The sequence below is a fragment of the Ascaphus truei genome, unplaced genomic scaffold (assembly GCF_040206685.1).
Source record: "Ascaphus truei isolate aAscTru1 unplaced genomic scaffold, aAscTru1.hap1 HAP1_SCAFFOLD_1291, whole genome shotgun sequence".
In the NCBI taxonomy this organism is placed as follows: Eukaryota; Metazoa; Chordata; class Amphibia; order Anura; family Ascaphidae; genus Ascaphus; species Ascaphus truei.
In genome coordinates, this window is record NW_027454167.1 from 13079 (window position 1) to 28964 (window position 15886).

General features: G+C 44.8%; 1 protein-coding gene across 1 annotated transcript in view; it reads right to left on the reverse strand.

Moving 5' to 3' along the window:
- LOC142475622 (collagen alpha-1(V) chain-like) overlaps window positions 1-15886 on the reverse strand; it is a gene marked incomplete at its 3' end in the record, with an annotated part of 90725 nt that overhangs the window by 7951 nt on the left and 66888 nt on the right. The window contains exons 8-18 of the mRNA XM_075581392.1: window positions 14558-14746; window positions 13140-13199; window positions 12009-12050; window positions 11143-11205; window positions 10932-11006; window positions 10119-10205; window positions 9971-10027; window positions 6505-6558; window positions 4668-4721; window positions 3318-3371; window positions 3181-3234 (exon numbers count right to left, since the gene is read on the reverse strand). Coding sequence (XP_075437507.1) covers window positions 3181-3234; window positions 3318-3371; window positions 4668-4721; window positions 6505-6558; window positions 9971-10027; window positions 10119-10205; window positions 10932-11006; window positions 11143-11205; window positions 12009-12050; window positions 13140-13199; window positions 14558-14746 — 789 coding nt within the window. The remainder of the gene's footprint in view (window positions 1-3180; window positions 3235-3317; window positions 3372-4667; window positions 4722-6504; window positions 6559-9970; window positions 10028-10118; window positions 10206-10931; window positions 11007-11142; window positions 11206-12008; window positions 12051-13139; window positions 13200-14557; window positions 14747-15886) is intronic.

Below are 15886 nucleotides of genomic sequence, written 5' to 3' on the forward strand. Positions count from 1 at the left end.
AGTCTATAAAACCGCCCCTTATATAAGAGAGACCTAGAACCCCTAGTGAGCTGAGACTGGTGCAGTCTATAACACCGCCCCTTATATAAGGGAGACCTAGAACCCCTGGTGAGCTGAGACTGGTGCAGTCTATAACACCACCCCTTATATAAGAGAGACCTAGAACCCCTAGTGAGCTGAGACTGGTGCAGTCTATAACACCGCCCCTTATAGAAGAGAGACCTAGAACCCCTGGTGAGCTGAGACTGGTACAGTCTATAAAACCGCCCCTTATATAAGAGAGACCTAGAACCCCTAGTGAGCTGAGACTGGTGCAGTCTATAACACCGCCCCTTATATAATAGAGATCTAGAACCCCTGGTGAGCTGAGATTGGTGCAGTCTATAACACCGCCCCTTATATAAGAGAGACCTAGAACCCCTAGTGAGCTGAGACTGGTGCAGTCTATAACACCGCCTCTTATAGAAGAGAGACCTAGAACCCCTGGTGAGCTGAGACTGGTACAGTCTATAAAACCGCCCCTTATATAAGAGAGACCTAGAACCCCTAGTGAGCTGAGACTGGTGCAGTCTATAACACCGCCCCTTATATAAGAGAGACCTAGAACCCCTAGTGAGCTGAGACTGGTGCAGTCTATAACACCGCCCCTTATAGAAGAGAGACCTAGAACCCCTGGTGAGCTGAGACTAGTACAGTCTATAAAACCGCCCCTTATATAAGAGAAACCTAGAACCCCTGGTGAGCTGAGACTGGTACAGTCTATAACACCATCCCTTATATAAGAGAGACCTAGAACCCCTGGTGAGCTGAGACTGGTACAGTCTATAACACCTTCCCTTATAGAAGAGAGATCTAGAACCCCTACTAAGGCGAGACTAGTACAGTCTGTAACACCGCCCCTTATATAAGAGAGATCTAGAACCCCTGGTGAGCTGAGACTGGTACAGTCTATAACACCGTCCCTTATATAAGAGAGATCTAGAACCCCTGGTGAGCTGAGACTGGTACAGTCTATAACACCATCCCTTATATAAGAGAGACCTAGAACCCTGGTGAGCTGAGACTGGTACAGTCTATAACACCTTCCGTTATAGAAGAGAGACTTACAACCCCCTTGTGAGAGCATAGAATGGTAAAGTCTAAAATACTTCAACCTATATAAGAGATCTAGAGTGCCCCTGTTGGAACATAGAATGGTGCACCTATCTTTATATAAGAGTGACATAGAACCCCCTTCAGATGGAGGTACAGTCTATAATACCTCTCCTTTAAGAGACACCACCCCTGTGGGAACAGAGAATGGTGCAATCTAGAACACTTTTGCATTACACAAGAGAAAGTCCTAGAACACCATCTGAGAACAGAGAATATTACAGCCAATAACACCTCCCCTTTGATAAGAGATACCCAGAACCCCCTGTGACAAGAGAATGGCACGGTCTAACACGTCCCCCTAAATGAGAGACCTAGAACACACTTGTGAGAACAGAATGGCACAGTATATAACCCCTTACTGTACATGAGAGAGACCTAAAACGCTCTGGTGAGAACACAGAATGGTACAGTCTCTAACATCTCCCCTTACATAAGAGAGACTAAGACAGATATAGAACCCCCTGGGATACAGAATGTCCAACAGTCCAAAAATACCTCCTGATATATCAGAGACATACCTAGAATACCCCCCATCCCAAGAGTCCAAGGACATTACCTGCAGAAGTGAGAGACAGGCCTAGAACCCCACCCCGTCCCCCACCCTCCCCAAGAGTCCAAGGACATTACCAGCAGAAATTAGAGACATACCTAGAACACACCCCCACCCAAAGAGTCCTAGGACATTACCAGCAGAAAGAGACAGACCTAGACCCCCTCTCCGTCCTCCCCAAGAGTCCAAGGACATTACCTGCAGAAGTGAGAAATGAACTAATAGTAGGTGAACCCCGCTACTGCTAATTGAAACTAGGTATGTATATAGGGTAAGGTGCTGAGGGTAGTGAATCAGTAACCAGAGTTCACTCGGTGGGCAGATGGTGAGGATAGTTTGCTGTAGACACCTGTATTGGCATGCACTCTTCATATGAATACAAGGTATATTTACCGATACACCGCAGCACCAAAACAATAGCACCTCATTGATTATACCTTTATGTAGTGGTATAGTTCATTATATTATGAGATCATGTCCAAGCACAGTACCTGACGGTTGAGCAAATTCATGAATATGTGCACAGGCATACACAACAAGCCACACCGTTTTTTGGTATCTGTTAGCTGCTTTATCTACTGCCAGCAATCAATCTATTTAGCCCTGATTCTCATAGGCTTTACTTGCTCATAATAGGCAGTTCTTTACACCATCTCCTCATTTCTGCTCTACACAAGAACTCTTATTTAGGGAACACTGCATACCTGCTCCCTTCTTTGAACATTTGATCTAATTCTCCTCAACTGTTCATATTATTCTACAATCCGGAGTGTCATATACACTCAACTTTGGATCATATATGTGTGTCCTCCTTTGGATTTTAAACCTCATTATTTTAATTAGATAAACATTAAAGATAATAGTTTTAATCATTGTCATACCACATCTAGGGTATTGAGTGCTTAAGCTAGGGTTCTTGCCTCTACGCTGCAGAAGTGAGAGACAGACCTAGAACCCCACCCCATCCCCCGCCCTCCCCAAGAGTCCTAGGACATTACCAGCAGAAATTAGAGACAGACCTAGAACACACCTCCACCCAAAGAGTCCTAGGACATTACCAGTACAAGAGACAGACCTAGACCCCCTCCCCCGCCCTCCCCAAGAGTCCTAGGATATTACCTGCAGAAGTGAGAGACAGACCTAGAACCCCATCCCCCGCCCTCCCCAAGAGTCCTAGGATATTACCTGCAGAAGTGAGAGACAGACCTAGAACCCCATCCCCCGCCCTCCCCAAGAGTCCAAGGACATTACCTGCAGAAGTGAGAGACAGACCTAGAACCCCATCCCCCGCCCTCCCCAAGAGTCCTAGGATATTAGCAGCAGAAATGAGAGACAGACCTAGAACACATCATGACAATGACAGTAATAGTAGTGATATTAATACAAATAGTAGAAATAATAATACATAATAGAAGTAATACTAATGATAAAAATCGGAGGAGTAATAATATTTCTATGTCATTGCGGCAGCTTACCCTGTGGCCCTTCTCCCCGGGAAGTCCTGGAAGTCCATCGAACCCTCGGTCTCCCTGAGAGAGACACAGTTTGGTTAGACTCAGGTGTGGAGGGGGTGCAGGGGGCGAGCTTAGAGGGTCAGAGGTTAAGTATTTACCTTCCCACCAAATTCACCAGGAGGACCACGAGCTCCATCAGCACCTGAACGACCCTGAGAGAGAGAAGGCGTGAGAGAGAGAGGAGGCGTGAGAGAGAGGGGAGGGGAAAAGGAGAGAGAGAGAGGAGGCGTGAGAGAGAGGGGAGGGGAAAAGGAGAGAGAGAGGAGGCGTGAGAGAGAGAGAGGAGGCGTGAGAGAGAGGGGAGGGGAAAAGGAGAGAGAGAGGAGGCGTGAGAGAGAGGGGAGGGGAAAAGGAGAGAGAGAGAGGAGGCGTGAGAGAGAGGGGAGGGGAAAAGGAGAGAGAGAGGAGGCGTGAGAGAGAGAGAGGAGGCGTGAGAGAGAGAGGAGGCGTGAGAGAGAGGGGAGGGGAAAAGGAGAGAGAGAGGAGGCGTGAGAGAGAGAGAGAGGAGGCGTGAGAGAGAGGGGAGGGGAAAAGGAGAGAGAGAGAGAGGAGGCGTGAGAGAGAGGGGAGTGGAAAAGGAGAGAGAGGGAGGAGGCGTGAGAGAGAGGGGAGGGGAAAAGGAGAGAGGAGGCGTGAGAGAGAGAGAGGAGGCGTGAGAGAGAGGGGAGGGGAAAAGGAGAGAGAGAGGAGGCGTGAGAGAGAGAGGAGGCGTGAGAGAGAGGGGAGGGGAAAAGGAGAGACAGGAGGCGTGAGAGAGAGAGAGAAGGCGTGAGAGAGAGGGGAGGGGAAAAGGAGAGAGAGAGGAGGCGTGAGAGAGAGGAGGCATGAGAGAGAGGGGAGGGGAAAAGGAGAGAGAGAGGAGGCGTGAGAGAGAGGGGAGGGGAGGGGAAAAGGAGAGAAAGAGGAGGCGTGAGAGAGAGAGAGGAGGCGTGAGAGAGGGGAGGGGAAAAGGAGAGAGAAAGAGGGAGAGAGAAGGAGAGGAGGGAGGTAGAGTAAAGGAGTGAGAAGGAGGTGGGGGAAAGGAGGGAGGGAGAGAGAGAGTAAAGGAGGGGAAAGAGAGAGAGAAGGCGTGAGAGAGAGAGGAGGGAAAAAGGAGAGAGAAAGGGAGAGAGAAGGAGAGCAGGGAAAAATAGAGAGAAGGAGAGAAAGAAGGAGAGGAGGGGAAAAGAGTAAAGGAGCGAGAAGGAGGTGGAGGAGAGGAGGGAGGGAAAAGGAGGGAAAGAGAGAGAGAAGGTGTGATAGAGGAAAGGAGAGAAAGAGGGAGGGAGAGGAGGGGAGGGAAAGAGAGAGAAGAGCGTGAGAGAGTGAGGAAGTAAAGAGAGAGGAGAGAGTGTGAGAGAGAGAGAGAGAGAGAGAGACATGGTGATAGAAAGAGGGAGGAGAGACAGAGAGAAATATAAGGAGGGAGGAGAGTGAAAGAAAGATGGGGAGGGAGGAGAGACGCTCACCCTTCTCCCCGATTTCCCTGGGGGGCCTGACAATCCCTGGGGTCCTCGCAGTCCCTATAACAGGGGAGATACAAACAATATTATATATATATATATATATATATATATATATATATATATATATATATAACCCAGGCTGTGCCCAACAGCTGTGCAATGCAGCAAGCATAAGCTTATAGGGGACCATGTGATATGGTTTTGAATCAAAAGGTGGCACTGTGTACTCATTTGCATGTCATTTCCCAGAATCCCATGCTGCAGTGGAAGCACTGTATGCTGGGGGATAATGGTGAAAGGCAGGGCTGCGTGTCATTTCCCAGAATCCCATGCTGCAGTGGAAGTACTGTGTGCTGGGTGATAATGGTGAAAGGCGGGGCTGCGTGTCATTTCCCAGAATCCCATGCTGCAGTGGAAGCACTGTATGCTGGGGGATAATGGTGAAAGGCGGGGCTGCGTGTCATTTCCCAGAATCCCTTGCTGCAGTGGAAGCACTGTATGCTGGGTGATAATGGTGAAAGGCGGGGCTGCATGTCATTTCCCAGAATCCCATGCTGCAGTGGAAGCACTGTATGCTGGGTGATAATGGTGAAAGGCGGGGTTGCAGACCTGTCTAAGACATGAATGAGCATACAGTTATATTTCCATTATATATATATATATATATATATATATATATATATATATATATATATATATATATATATATATATATATATATATATATACACACAGACACACACACACAGATGAAAAAGGGACCGACGTTTCAGACCTCCTGGTCTTTATCGTGTGTGTGTGTGTGTGTGTGTGTGTGTGTGTGTGTGTGTGTGTGTGTGTGTGTGTGTGTGTGTGTGTGTGTGTGTGTGTGTGTGTGTGTGTGTGTGTGTGTGTGTGTGTGTGTGTGAAGCCATGTGTGTGTTTGTGTAATCCCGTGTGTGTGTTTGTGTAATCCCGTGTGTGTGTAATCCCATGCGTGTGCATGTGTAAAACCATGTGTGTATATAAATTAATGTGTGTGTATATAGCCACGTATATGTATGTATATAGCCGTTGTGTGTTTAACCACGTGTGTATAACCTTAAGTGTTTGTGTTTTACCATGTGTGTGTATTAAAGCACGTGTGTTTGTGTGTGTATTAAAGCACGTGTGTTTGTGTGAGTATTAAAGCACGTGTGTGTGTATTAAAGCACGTGTGTGTGTGTATTAAAGCACGTGTGTGTGTATTAAAGCGTGTGTGTGTATTAAAGCACGTGTGTGTGTGTATTAAAGCACGTGTGTGTATTAAAGCACGTGTGTGTATTAAAGCACGTGTGTGTGTATTAAAGCACGTGTGTGTATTAAAGCACGTGAGTGTGTGTATTAAAGCACGTGAGTGTGTGTATTAAAGTGTGTGTGTGTATAAAAGCACGTGTGTGTGTGTGTATTAAAGCATGTGTGTGTGTATTAAAGCAAGTGTGTGTGTGTATTAAAGCAAGTGTGTGAGTATTAAAGCACGTGTGTGTGTATTAAAGCATGTGTGTGTGTATTAAATCACGTGTGTGTGTATTAAAGCACGTGTGTGTGTATTAAAGCACGTGTGTGTATTAAAGCATGTGTGTGTGTATGAAAGCACTTATGTGTGTGTGTATTAAAGCACGTGTGTGTATATTAAAGCACGTGTGTGTATTAAAGCATGTGTGTGTGTATTAAAGCACGTGTGTGTGTGTTAAAGCACGTGTGTGTATTAAAGCACGCGTGTGTGTATTAAAGCACGCGTGTGTATATTAAAGCACGCGCATGTGTGTGTGTGTGCGTGTGTGTACAACCCCGGGACACTGCGCTGTTGGGGTTATGTTACCTGAGGACCGAAGTCTCCAGACTCCCCTTTGTGTCCCGGACTTCCAGCAGGACCCTGAAATAACACAATACGTGGAGGGGTTATCACAACAAGACACATGCACAACACAACACAGGGGTGGGTTATAAGAATGACAAAACACAACACGAAGAGAAGTAATCACATCACAAGGAGGATAACACAACAAGACAACACAGAGGGGATATCACAACAAGACAACACAGAGAGGTTATCACAACAAGACAACACAGGGGGATATCAGAACAACACAGCACAGAGGGGATAGCACAACAAGAAAGCACAAAGAGGATAGCACAACAAGACAGCACAAAGAGGATAGCACAACAAAACAACACAGTGGGGTTATCACAACAACATAACACTGAGGAGATATTACAACAAGACAACACAGAGGGGATATCACAAGGAGGCAACACAGAGGGGATATCACAATAAGACATACAATACAATACAACACAACTCAGAAGGGTAATCAGAGACAGATGACAAAACACAACCCGTTGTGGTGCTACAGTATGAGAGGACACTGTACCCTGTGCTCACTCTGCAACACAACTTGCAGAATACTATAGGGTATTATACTGTATATGGTTACGGAATGTGCTTTATGGGGATATCCTGCTCTGTGTGTGTGTGTAGGGTGTTATATGGGATTCTATGGGGTAGGAAGGAACGCTCTGTGTGTGCGTAGGGTGTTATATGGGATTCTATGGCGTAGGAAGGAACGTTCTGTATGTGTAGGGTGTTATATGGGATTCTATGGGGTAGGAAGGAACGTTCTGTGTGTGTAGGGTGTTATATGGAATTCTATGGGGTAGGAAGGAACGCTCTGTGTGTGTGTAGGGTGTTATATGGGATTCTATGGGGTAGGAAGGAACGCTCTGTGTGTGTATAGGGTGTTATATGGCATTCTATGGGGTAGGAAGGAACGTTCTGTGTGTGTAGGGTGTTATATGGAATTCTAAGGGGTAGGAAGGAACGGTCTCTATGTGTAGGGTGTTATATGGGATTCTATGGGGTAGGAAGGAACGCTCTGTGTGTGTAGAGTGTTATATGGGATTCTATGGGGTAGGAAGGAACGTTCTGTGTGTGTAGGATGTTATATGGGATTCTATGGGGTAGGAAGGAACGTTCTGTGTGTGTAGGGTGTTATATGGGATTCTATGGGGTAGGAAGGAACGTTCTGTGTGTGTAGGGTGTTATATGGGATTCTATGGGGTAGGAAGGAACGCTCTGTGTGTGTAGGGTGTTATATGGGATACTATGGGGTAGGAAGGAACGTTCTGTGTGTGTAGGGTGTTATATGGGATTCTATGGGGTAGGAAGGAACGCACTGTTTGTGTAGGATGTTATATGGAATTCTATGTGGTAGGAAGGAACGCTCTGTGTGTGTAGGGTGTAATATGGGATTCTATGGGGTAGGAAGGAACGCTCTGTATGTGTAGGGTGTTATATGGAATTCTATGGGGTAGGAAGGAACGTTCTGTATGTGTAGGGTGTTATATGGAATTCTATGGGGTAGGAAGGAACGTTCTGTGTGTGTAGGATGTTATATGGGATTCTATGGGGTAGGAAGGAACGCTCTGTGTGTGTAGGGTGTTATATGGAATTCTATGGGGTAGGAAGGAACGTTCTGTGTGTGTAGGGTGATATATGGGATTCTATGGGGTAGGAAGTAACGTTCTGGGTGTGTAGGGTGTTATATGGGGTAGGAAGGAACGTTCTGTGTGTAGGATGTTATATGGGATTCTATGGGGTAGGAAGGAACATTCTGTGTGTGTAGGGTGATATATGGGATTCTATGGGGTAGGAAGGAACGCTCTGTGTGTGTGTAGGATGTTATATGGGATTCTATGGGGTAGGAAGGAACGTTCTGTGTGTGTAGGGTATTATATGGGATTCTATGGGGTAGGAAGGAACGTTCTGTGTCTGTAGGGTGTTATATGGAATTCTATGGGGTAGGAAGGAACGTTCTGTGTGTGTAGGGTGTTATATGGGATTCTATGGGGTAGGAAGGAACGTTCTGTATGTGTAGGATGTTATATGGGATTCTATGGGGTAGGAAGGAACGTTCTGTATGTGTAGGGTGTTATATGGGATTCTATGGGGTAGGAAGGAACGTTCTGTGTGTGTGTAGGGTGTTATATGGGATTCTATGGGGTAGGAAGGAACGTTCTGTGTGTGTAGGGTGTTATATGGGATTCTATGGGGTAGGAAGGAACGTTATGTGTGTGTAGCGTGTTATATGGGATTCTATGGGGTAGGAAGGAACGTTCTGTGTGTGTAGGGTGTTATATGGGATTCTATGGGGTAGGAAGGAACGTTCTGTATGTGTAGGGTGTTATATGGAATTCTATGGGGTAGGAAGGAACGTTCTGTATGTGTAGGGTGTTATATGGGATTCTATGGGGTAGGAAGGAATGTTCTGTGTGTGTGTAGGGTGTTATATGGTATTCTATGGGGTAGGAAGGAACGTTCTGTATGTGTAGGGTGTTATATGGGATTCTATGGGGTAGGAAGGAATGTTCTGTGTGTGTAGGGTGTTATATGGGATTCTATGGGGTAGGAAGGAACGTTCTGTGTGTGTAGGGTGTTATATGGAATTCTATGGGGTAGGAAGGAACGTTCTGTGTGTGTAGGGTGTTATATGGGATTCTATGGGGTAGGAAGGAATGTTCTGTGTGTGTAGGGTGTTTTATGGGATACTATGGGGTAGGAAGGAACATTCTGTGTGTAGGATGTTATATGGAATTTTATGGGATAGGAAGGAACGTTCTGTATGTGTAGGGTGTTATATGGAATTCTATGGGGTAGGAAGGAACACACTGTGTGTAGGGTGTTATATGGAATTCTATGGGGTAGGAAGGAGTGTTCTGTGTGTGTAGGGTGTTATATGGAATTCTATGGGGTAGGAAGGAACGTTCTTTATGTGTGTAGGGTGTTATATGGAATTCTATGGGGTAGGAAGGAACGTTCTGTATGTGTAGGGTGTTATATGGAATTCTATGGGGTAGGAAGGAACGCTCTGTGTGTGTAGGGTGTTATATGGAATTCTATGGGGTAGGAAGGAACGTTCTTTATGTGTGTAGGGTGTTATATGGAATTCTATGGGGTTGGAAGGAACGTTCTGTATGTGTAGGGTGTTATATGGAATTCTATGGGGTAGGAAGGAACGCTCTGTGTGTGTAGGGTGTTATATGGAATTCTATGGGGTAGGAAGGAACGTTCTTTATGTGTGTAGGGTGTTATATGGAATTCTATGGGGTAGGAAGGAACGTTCTGTATGTGTAGGGTGTTATATGGAATTCTATGGGGTAGGAAGGAACGCTCTGTGTGTGTAGGGTGTTGTATGGAATTCTATAGAATGGCAGGGCATCTAACGGACGAGTTATAGGTTAACTCCCTGCTCTCGGCATACGTACAGTATGCCACTGTACCCACATACCAGTTGTCCAGATCTCCCAGTGTATCCCATCGGTCCCGGGGCTCCACGCAGAGCCAGCTGCGGGAGAGAAAGAGATGGGGAGAGGTGAGTAGGGTTGATCCTGGGGAGAGGATAGCACAGGGCAGGAGGAGCCAGGTGGAGAACTCACCCTGGCCTGCTGCAGGATGGCCTGAGCCTGAGCTTCTTGTGCCGACACCACTGGGCCCTTATCCCCTCCACTGTTCCCAAACCGGAACTGGAGAACGGGTAGAGGATGACATGGGATGAGAGCTTGTCCATGGGTTTATATGTCTGTACAGTATGGCTATCCTATTGTCATGCACTATGTTACTTATCATTCATCTCCTAGGTAACTGCTCTAGATTCAGAGCCATAAACCAGACCATACATGATGGGTGCCCAAATCTTGTGTGCTACATTTGCATCGATATTCCAGTGAACAATGGTTCTAGATTCATCCTTGTACCCCCCATGTCTGGTCTGAAATCCCTCCCAGAACACATTGTTCTAACTAGACGTCTGTAGATATACCAGGGCATTGATGTATCCCAGGATAGGATGGTTGTAGATCCATACATGTACAGAGCATTATTGTACAAGATTTATATTTGTACTCCACAACAAACATGTTCTAGATTCATCAATCATCAATGTTCTACACCAGAACATAGCTTGAATATGAGGCTTAGATCACCAGTCATGAATATGTGGTTGCTCTCTAGAAAAGCACTTTTAGATTTCTTTAAATCCATCTAAATTACACATAACTCCTCCAGTGACTACTCCTCCCCAAGTTCTAGATCATTAAAGTCCTACACTAATCTAGATCTACACCTGTATTCCAGGGAACATATAGAAAGAACAGGTGTGAATATAAGTTCTAGACTACATCACCAAAGTTCTAGATACTCTAATTCCTTTCTGGATCTCTGATCAGACTCTTCATTTCTCGAAGACTTACGGGGAGCATTACAGAACTGCCGGGCTGGCCTGGTAACCCATTGGCTCCAGCGAGACCCGATCTGCCTGGAGGGCCCTATAACAGAGAGAGAGAGGAAGCAATTATGGAAGATTCCACCCCAGAGGTGGCTGCTCTGTATATAGCTGTAATAGTAAGAGATGTAATATATGCAAATATATTCCGGATTCCACCTTGAATCGTCTCAACTCACCCTCTCTCCAGCATCACCAGTTGGTCCAGGGTATCCTTGTGTTCCAGGGGGGCCCTGCAGACCCTGCAGGTGATAGACGAGAGGGGATGAGACCTGTACAATGCCTTTTCTGCTCCATCCTGCAGCTAAGGCCCCAAGCCCTCACCCTTTCCCACCTGGACTTGTGTAACCTCTTTCTAACTGGCCTTCGTGCTTGTGTTTTTCACAACCTTCCCTAAACTCAGCAGCTATGGCCCCGCTCTCCCACTTTCCCAAATTTGCTTCTGTAACCACACAATATCTGTCTGCAACACTACACATCCCCTCTTCAGTCAAGGAACACCCCGCCCCCCTCACCCCCCAAAAAAAGACTCCTGTCACTCTGAAATGACTCTTTCAACACATGAGGGAGGGAGAGATGGAGAGAGAAAGGGAGAGATGGAGAGAGAAAGGGAGGGAGGGGGAGAGAGAAAAAAATGGAGGGGGGATAGAGAATGAGGGGGAGACAGGGAGAGAGAAGGGAGGAGACAGATAGATATGGTGAGAGAGAGAAAGAGAGAGGGAGAGAGAAAGGGAGAGAGAGAGAGAAAGGGAGGGAGAGAGAGAGAAAGGGAGGGAGAGAGAGAGAGAGAAAGGGAGGGAGAGAGAGAGAAAGGGAGGGAGAGAGAGAGAAAGGGAGGGAGAGTGAGAGAGAAAGGGAGGGAGAGAGAGAGAGAAAGGGAGGGAGGGAGAGAGAAAGGGAGGGAGAGAGAGAGAAAGGGAGGGAGGGATAGAGAGAAAGGAGGGAGAGAGAGAAAGGAGGGAGAGAGAGAGCGGGAGAGAGAGAGAGAGAGAGAGAGGGAGAGAGAGAGAGAGAGAGAGAGAGAGAGAGAGAGAATGATACATACCGCAGGTCCTTCTGGCCCAGGGGGACCTTCAACCAACATCCCCTGACAGAGACAAAATGATTACGGTCACTAATCTTCCAGGGCACACGGGTCACACACTGTACTGGTCACTAGTCATGTCCATAGTTAGGCAGCATCTGTCTGGGTTACCGGCCACAGTCCTTCATAGTACCAGAAGTAACATTACTTTATATTTACATTACTAGGAGTAACATTACTTTTATATTTACATTACTAGGAGTAACATTACTTTTATATTTACATTACTAGGAGTAACATTACTTTATATTTACATTACTAGGAGTAATATTACTTTTATATTAACATTACTAGGAGTAACATTACTTTTATATTTACATTACTAGGAGTAACATTACTTTTATATTTACATTACTAGGAGTAACATTACTTTTATATTTACATTACTAGGAGTAACATTACTTTTATATTTACATTACGAGGAGTAACATTACTTTTATATTTACATTACTAGGAGTAACATTACTTTTATATTTACATTACTAGGAGTAACATTACTTTTATATTAACATTACTAGGAGTAACATTACTTTTATATTTACATTACTAGGAGTAACATTACTTTTATATTAACATTACTAGGAGTAACATTACTTTATATTTACATTACTAGGAATAACATTACTTTTATATTTACATTACTACGAGTAATATTACTTTTATATTTACATTACTAGGAGTGGTATTATATTATCATTATTATTAATACTAATAGTTGTATTATATTATCAATAATACAAGTAGTAGCATTATACTATTATTATTTATACTAGTAGTGGAATTATATTATTATAATACTAGTACTGGTATTGTATTATTATTAATAATACTAGTAGTGTTATATATTATTAATACCTGCAGTGGTATTATATTATTATTATTATTACTTGTAGTGGTATTATATTATCATTACTATTACCACTATCATCATTACTGATAGTAGCATTATATTATTAATATGATCATAATCAGTGTTATTATTATTATTAGTAGTAGTAGTATTAGTTTTATCGTGGATGTGAGATTACCGACCCGAGAGATGCAGTGTAACTAGATCCCAGTCAGATCCTCACCCCGATAAGTCGGACTTACCGGCTCCATTACCGCCGACTCCCCTTTATCTCCCTTGATCCCTCGGGGTCCGCTGATAGCCTGAGGGTAGCACACATATAACCACAAAGACGCAATTATTTAGTATCACTCAGACCTGGGAGCCCCTAACGGCGAATGTCTCGCGTGACCGACAGGCGCGGTGCTGGGGAGGTGTGGGTAGCACATCTGTCCCCTCTGTACAATTATATATATATATATATATATATATATATATATATATATATATATATATATACACCACACGTATATTAATATATATACACACGTATATTAATATATATACACGTATATTTTAAATTTATCAGTTGAATATATATTATATAATATATAATACACACACATATACATATATATATATATATATGTAGTAATATTTATTATATATATATATATATATATAAATGTGATGTGTGTGTTTACATTTAAAAATGCATATATGTAATTTTCTGTACTTTATTTCTTTAAAGATGTATATAATATACTGTGCGTGTTAAGAATTCCCAATATCTTCTCGCTCTCTGTTATGGGTCAATCCCCGGAAACGTCTCTATGTTGTTTACGAGAAACGTGACACCCTATAACCCAGATTTTATAGGATTGCGGTAGCGAGGCGGACATCCTAATGTGTGTTTAGCGGCAGAATCTTCATGCTCAAAACATGAACACACAAGGATTGGCGTCAGGTCATAAACTCCCAGAGGATGCTGGGAATTCTATGATCTTACGGGTGGGAGTCAGAACGGATCCTAAAAGGTGTCATAATGACCAAGGTGACACTGGGGGGGCAGGGCATCCTTGGTCACTCATGACACTCCATGGATTGCTCTACTTCTGACATCACACAGTGGTGCATGATGTCATGCGGACATCGGAGTCTGCACCTGAGCATCAGTGGAGAAAAGGGGGAGGGGAGCTCAGATAAGAAGGGAATTAAAAGGAGCAAAGGACAGAAGGGGGAATTTTGAGGGGGAGGACATTAGGTTGTAGGAGAAGACCACATTCTTCAAGGATGAAATGACATCACAATAACACAGGAAGACACAGATGACATCACAGAAGTGCTGGCTGACCAAGAAGGAAGTGGTTGTTGACAAACAGGAAGTGACGTCACATCAGGAAGTAAGAACAGTGACATGCGGAAGGCACAAGATCACGGAATATAGGAACAAATAACGATGAGACGGTGACATAAACATGACACAGAGGAAGTAGCATCTTCGCACAGGAAGTGACGTCAGTACACAGGAAGAGACATCAGGCAAGAACACGAGGATCGGAGAAGAAGGAGCTTTGATTTGGGATGTTACTGTTTGTTGAATTTCCAAGTTTGGCAGAATTTTAGTGAGAACTGGTTGTTCTGTTTTTGATTTCCAGGGACCCTATGCATTGAGACTTACGCCTCCACTCTCGGGGGTCTCTGCGGAGAGAACGGGGCCCAGTTGCGCGCTCTCCGAGCCCTCGTGATATTCATTGTACACATACTCGTAGTCCAGTCCAGCTGCCGGATTCTCCTCTTCTCCGGTCAGATACTCCTCCGTAAAAGAGTCACTGCCCTTGGCAGCCGTTGAAGGGGCAAGTTCTTTTTCCTTTCGTAGGAAGAGGGTAGGAGGAGGGGGGTGGAGAAAGGAGGGAGGCGTAAAGAAGAGGAGCCAGAAGAAAAGGAGTAATACAGAAGCTGGGAAAATATCCACGGCTGGGAATGAGATGTCTCAGGAATGGGGTGGAGGGCTCCCATTTGTGACGGGGCAACTACAAATATGGAGGAGGGAATGAAGGGATGCCAGAATTACGCATTCAGGGCTCTGAGAATGTAACAGGAACAAGGGTAGAAAAACGGAGCACTATTCAGCGTAACAAAGGATCCAGAAGGGGCTCACTCATAAAAAATAAAGGGGACCTTATTGGATCATGCAGAAGACCCCTACAGAGGCAGCAAAAATACACCACGCATTTCGCGCACGTAGCGCTTCACCATGATGATGCTTTTCTACCCTTGTTCCTGTTATCCACCTACAGCGGATTGCACATCATTGGACCTCCAAGGATTGAACAAGACCTCCTAAAAAGTGAGTTCTTCTTCTCCTATTATCCTTCATCTGGAACGGTGTTCTATGGGGGAGATGTATTGGTTATCCCGTTATACCGTTATACCCACGGGATACTCCATATAGAGGACCTTATCTAAGGAATGATAAGGAGGTACCTTATCTTTACCATGTTGTATGAGGTTTATATTGGACAGACGTGCGTTCTACTCGGAGAATGTAACATTGCACAGCGCCCCAAAGAGTGACTCCCAACTCTTTAAGGGGGTTATTCATTTAACTGCGATAGTGCCGCTCGGGGCATGAAGTGGGAGTTTGTGTTATAGTGCCCTGATTGGCACCATCACAGTTTAATAAATAATCCCGTAGGTGACTTTGGGGACTCTCTCCAAAAACTCTCCCCCCCCCGCTCCTGTGGAATGGCCCCTTTATCCCGACCCCCAATATATATATTTATTATTCTGTGGGTTCTCACTAAAGTAAAAGGTTAAGTGGTTTGGGGGGGGGGAGGGGAATAAAAAAAACCTCCCCCTAAAATAGGGAGGGGGAGAAAACGGAGTCCTAAGATTGGCACATACAAGGGGGGGGGGTTTAGTCCAGAAAAACATGTTCCCTCTCCCACTGCCCTCCCCCCCTAAAATAAAGTGCAGATTCCAGTATTCAGAGGGTTAAAAAAGTAAT